At 32.5% G+C, this 6,000-nt stretch overlaps 1 protein-coding gene across 1 annotated transcript; it reads right to left on the reverse strand.

The window, feature by feature from the left end:
• Window positions 1-144: 144 nt before the first annotated feature.
• On the reverse strand, window positions 145-1,369 carry LOC122856407. The gene is made up of 2 exons (XM_044158077.1): window positions 793-1,369; window positions 145-743 (listed from the first exon to the last, which is right to left on the reverse strand). Exons 1-2 carry the CDS (start codon window positions 1,367-1,369, stop codon window positions 145-147), a joined length of 1,176 nt encoding a protein of 391 aa, XP_044014012.1.
• Window positions 1,370-6,000: the final 4,631 nt, after the last annotated feature.

The raw sequence follows: 6,000 nt of genomic DNA on the forward strand, positions 1-6,000 counted from the left end.
TCAGTAATATATAAGGAGAAAATAATATATATACAACAATTTTTTTTTTCATGTACATCATTTGATTTATTTAATTATTTTTTTTTCTTTCTTTTACATATTATTATTATAAATATATAGGATTGGTAAGTTTACAGGCATATATTAAACGAGCTTGCGTACTGAACCACTAATTGGATTATACTCAACAATTCGATCATGTAAAATCAAACAATAAGCTGATGCTTGAGCTGGAAATTGTGTTGTTGATTCAAATTCAAGTCGAATATCTACTGGTCCAGATTTTAAAAATTCATTTTGCTTTGAACAATCTATGACAATAAGTGGAGCTTCTTCCAAAAATTTTTGTCTTGTAAATAATGGTTGTGGTGTTTCTGTGTAATAGTAGGAAGCTTGGAAATATGCAAACATATCATATAATAATGAGAATTGATTATGAGCAAAATCAATATTTAAATTTCCATAAGGATATGATTGTGAATTTAAAAACAGCTTAACATCACGCAAGTTACAATGATCAAAAACACTTGAATTGTTTGTTACAGAGTTTTTTCGTTCTGTTTGGAAGCCTAAAATTATGTATCTCGGTTTTTCCAATTGTGTTGATGTTTTCACACTCCAATTTTGTTTTGTAGTTGCAGGTAATAGTGGATACTCGTACAATTCCCATGTACGAAAACTGATTGCTATGGATGGATCCTTGGCAATGTAATTTAAAAGTTGAATTTTCTGCTTATCAGACACTTTGATATATGGAACAATCCATTCCACCTTTTGAAGTTTAATTTGTACTTTTTCCTTCCGCAGGTTGTTCTTGTAGACAGGCATTCACATTACTATTTGCTCTTATTAGGATGAGTTTATGTTTTGCATTCATAATTATTTTTTTATAATCTTCAGCAAATCCTAGCAGCAGGCTCAGTGGTATTGATATATCAAAATAACCACTCGAATCAAATAATGATTCTTCATCAGACATTAACCATCCGGCATTCTCCAATAATGATTTTTGATTTGGACTTAAGGAAATATATCCTTTCATAAGAGTCGTAAGACCAACATTTTTGCTCCGATCAATTTCAATTGCATTTATCTCATAGCGAATTTCTTCAAACATGTATGCTATTGCCATTCGTACCAATGAAGTTGTTTTTGGCACAGATTTTCCGTCACTTGTAAGAAATTGTCCAGTAATATGTAGTGAACTTTTACTTGGTAGTACACATAAATCTTGATGTTGAATTCCAATCCGGATTTCATCGTTGTTATTGAATGTTGAAAAGCCATAAGGCTGACGAGCATGTAACTCACAATGGGCAATCGATTCATCAAAAATGATTGGTTCTTGTATACTTAAAATTTCATCCATGGTATAATACAAAAAAACTAACAGAATGACACTTTTATTTCCGTAGATTTTGTTGACGTGGACTGAGACCGAGACTCGTGAGAAACTGAATACTCTGATGTGTTATCGCTTTGCTTCCTTGCTTTTGACTGACTTTTTTTTGGCATAATGTCTCGCATTTATAGCTTTGCCCAATTATTTTATTATTATGTTTATTCTTTTTTTCTTTTTTTTTAAAAACGATGCCCATATTTTTTTGTCCTATTTGACACTTTTAATGTGTAATCGAATTGTAATCGTTTCTCCACGAAAATTCACAATTTCACCATCCTGATCGACAATTTTTAATTGCAATTGATGTGTTGCTTGCACTGTGACTAGCAGATAAATGACATGAGATGGTACTTCAACAATCTTATATCCAGGAGGCACAACTGGGAAAAATTCATGGATTGTGTGAACTTTGTGCTGATTCATATATGCACCAGTTGTTATGTTACACTGAATTTGGAGTGTATTGACCTTTAATATGGCAACAGGCAAGTCAGATTTATGCAGAATATCAGCTTCGAGGATTCGTTTTGTAAAGCCCAACAATCTTCCAATCGAGTCTTCTATTTCAAAATGAATACGTTTGTTACATCTAACCTCACTATGTAGTTCATTGTTATTTGGTTTGATACTAATAGTAACGTCAATCTGACATATTGCTTTTTGGATATAACTTTCAATATCCTCAATTTCATAACTTCCTGTTGGAATTGTAATCAGTTTACAACCTTCAATGTAAACTTTATTGTTACCAACGTCAATATTCGGTATAGAATTAAATGTTGTAAACTCGACAAGCCCAGCAACGTAATTTTTATTTGCTGACAACTCAATCGGCGGGAAGTATTGTGTTTCAAGAGTCGATGACCTGCCCGACAATGTCAACGTAAATGAATCATCCATGACTAATGATTATTTCAGCATGTGTCATGATTATTTATAGTCTCTTGCCAGCCAGAAATTTGAGACATAGATGACCGCAAACAATTGTATTATAATTTTGATATTTTTCATAATTACATTTAATGCTACCAACACCGAGATAATTAATCAGCTCTTGTGGGGGCTTCAAATCACCAAAGCTATCGAAATAAATGACATCATTGAGCCGTTTATTGTATGCAACCCAATGTGTACCAGCACCATCTTTATCATCAAGATTTACAATTGCTGATTCATTTTTACAAGGACCAGTTATTGGTAAACCATTTCTCATGAAAACTCCTCGGAAATAAGGAATTTTAAAAGCTTTGGCGTATTTGATGATATCAATATTTGTGAGAGCTCGATGTGGTAGCATTACAAGTTTTTTTTCTTATTTACATTTTTTGCGGGGTTTAAAAAGAAACCTAGTCCTTTTTTATAAGGAGATAAAAATAATACTTTGCCTAATACAATTGATTCCATTTTCTTATTATGACGTTGATTTTCTCGTAGTAATTTTTTTGCTGCATGTACAAAATTTATTGTCTTTGAAATTGTTGCTGCACCACCCGTCATAGAACCAGATGCACTTAATCCAGCAAATAGTGGTATTAAAAATGGTAGTATACTACCATCACTGTTATTTTCTTTATTCAATGGAAGAGGTAAAATTCGTGGTAAACGAATTTTTTTTTTCCACCAACTTTTTTGACAACAACACGTGCACTTTCCAGAACCGTCTTTAATGGATCAGTGACTCCAGGCTTTATAGATTGTTTTGATTTATCTATAATCCTGTTGAGACTTGTTAAATACTTTTTATATTTTTGTTTTGGGATGATTTTATCTTTTTTATCATTCTTTTCAGTTGTTTGTATTTTCTTGATTTTATGATGAATTTTTTTATTCTTTTTGCTTCTATTTAAACCCATACCAAGTTTCGTTTTCAAATTCATTGAAGTTGTTACACCCCAAGCTACGGCTCTTTCACCAAGTGACGAATCTTTGGCAATACATCGGCAAATATTTTATCAGCTTTATGTCGTTCTTCGAGATTGTCAGGGCTTTTTGAGTAGCTTATATCATGCTCACGACAATGTTCATCCAACGGATTAACACCGCGATCACCACGAGCTGATCTTTTATCGAGCTTTGTACCCGGACCACAATAATTATACTGTGGAACGTGTAATTCAAATGGCAGTCTATTGATGATACTGTTCAACAGACCCCTTCCTTTTTTTTTTATTTTTTTTTTTGCACGTTGATGCTCAACCATTGTCTTTGAAGAACTAGCTACATTCAATAAAATCCCGAGTATTTATCTGTTTTCACGTTAGTACAGATTAAACTAGCAGCTTGTTCAGTTGTAAAAAAAAAACATGGAATTTCAAGAACAACCATTAAAGTCGCCAGTCATCAATTTTGATCAAATTGTGCAAAGAACTGCTCCAATAAAACCATGTGAAAAAAGACATGGAAGTTTATTACCGAATAGTGTGAGAGGTGTATTTTGTGGACCTTCAAATTCTGGCAAAACAAACGCTCTTTTTGCGATAATAATTCACCCAAATGGATTAAGATTTGAGAATGTTTATGTGTATTCCAAATCGCTTAATCAGCCAAAGTACAAATTTCTCGAAAAAATTATTAATATTTATTTTCCATTCAATGAACATGAGAAAGTTATTCAACCTGAAGAGGCTAGACCAAATTCACTGATGATTTTCGATGATATATCTACAGAAAAACAAGATAATGTTCGAGCATTTTTTTGTATGGGTAGACATCAAGCAGTTGATAGTTTTTATTTATCTCAGACCTATGCTCACATACCCAAACATTTGGTGAGAGATAATGCCAATTTTTTCGTACTTTTTCGTCAAGATGAAAGAAACAAAAGCACATATATACAATGATCATGTAAATACTGACATGGAATTTGTAAAATTCCGCAATATATGCTCGACATGTTGGAATAAAGATAAATATGGATTCCTTGTGATTGACAAAGATAGTGACATTAATAATGGCCGATACAGGAGAGGTTTTGATTGTTATATAAACATTACAAACGATTCTGCTGAAAATACAGTTTCTCCCTCTGCTACCACCACTGGTACATCTACTATCTAAAAAAAAAATATTAGATAATTTAGAGTAATATTATGTGATATATAGTAAAAATTTCAAGTTAAAAGACAATAGGATTGTGTACTGTGAACTGTCAACAGCATCTATCATGAAGCATACAAACATACATGCTGAAAAATCGCTATTGCATGAAATTGAAAAAGCAAGTGACGCTATACGTCGTAAACATAAATTAATTAGATATGGTCGAGTTGAAAATGAAAGAATAACAAGTGAGGTGTTAGGACCTATAACTGAGCCTTAAAAAAAAATTCTAGCAGATGTATCAAAACAAAAACCAGCACCAAGTTCCAGTGGGAATCAAGCAATGAAAAAAAATAATGCTCAAAGAAAAGATGAAGAATACACGACAGAAGAAGAATACGAGACGGAAGGAGAAGAAGAAAAATCAGAACTGACAAATAATGCTGAAAAAATTGATATTGATCCGGTAGCTTTTCATAAGAATAATATTAGTGATGCTGATGATGATGACACAGACGAAGATATAACAGAAAAAAAAAAAATTTGGATCATGAAGTAGCACCTTGGAAGGCAAAAATCAATAAATTCTCATGACAAGGCTCGAAATACAATGTACACCATTCAAAAATTAAAAAACAATAAATTATTGTTTGGTAATTCAATGATTGAAATAGAAAATCATCATATTTATGTGAAAGATAAAATTTATCCGGCTACTCAAGGTCTCTTGGAGTTATTATTTCAACAATCACCTAATGCATCTATTGTTCTGAAAGTTGATCGAGAAATTTTTATTGAAATTATAAAATCAACAAATGCACATCGTAAAAATTTCAAACCTGGTGGTGCATTTCTGACAAACACGACACAAAAATATGAAAATTATGTACCACTGTTTGTCAAGTCTTTGAGAAAACAAAAAGTAGAGAGCAAAAAAGGTTCAGCACTTGTATTACCAAAATACAAAACACTACAAAAAAAAAAATTTGTGTGTGTTAGCAGTACGCGCGAGGGAAGTGAAACTTCTTTCGCAGTTCGTCAAAATATTCGTAACGACTTTAATAATATTGACAATCAATTAGTAAATGATGATATTATTGATGATATTAATAATATTGATAATGTTTATAGTGTAGGGGTCTTTGATTCTCGGCAATTTTTTAAGTACTCGAGTACTGGATTGATTCATATCGAGTACAAGTATCCGATTCTTTACAGAGCCGATTAATCGATTCACGATTCTTTTTCACCGAATATCGCCAAAAGAATCGGTCTTGTTAGTAGTATAGTTATACGGGTTCTGGACCACGAATCAATTTAATCGGTGTTTTGATAACAGCGGGTGGTCTCGCGGATTAAATTCGTGGTCTGAGCGGCTAGTGGTGTCATTCGGTGGTGGGGATTTATTTTGTCGCCATCTTGGATTTTCTGTCATGGAGGCCATTTTGAATTTGGAATCGTTGCGCCCTCTCGTTGTTATTTTTATTATTAATATTATTTTTTTTTATTTTTGCAAAAAATTTTTCCCAAGCGAGATTTGAACCCGGGTCTCCAGCTTG

This window comes from Aphidius gifuensis, linkage group LG5 (assembly GCF_014905175.1).
Source record: "Aphidius gifuensis isolate YNYX2018 linkage group LG5, ASM1490517v1, whole genome shotgun sequence".
Taxonomy (NCBI): Eukaryota; Metazoa; Arthropoda; class Insecta; order Hymenoptera; family Braconidae; genus Aphidius; species Aphidius gifuensis.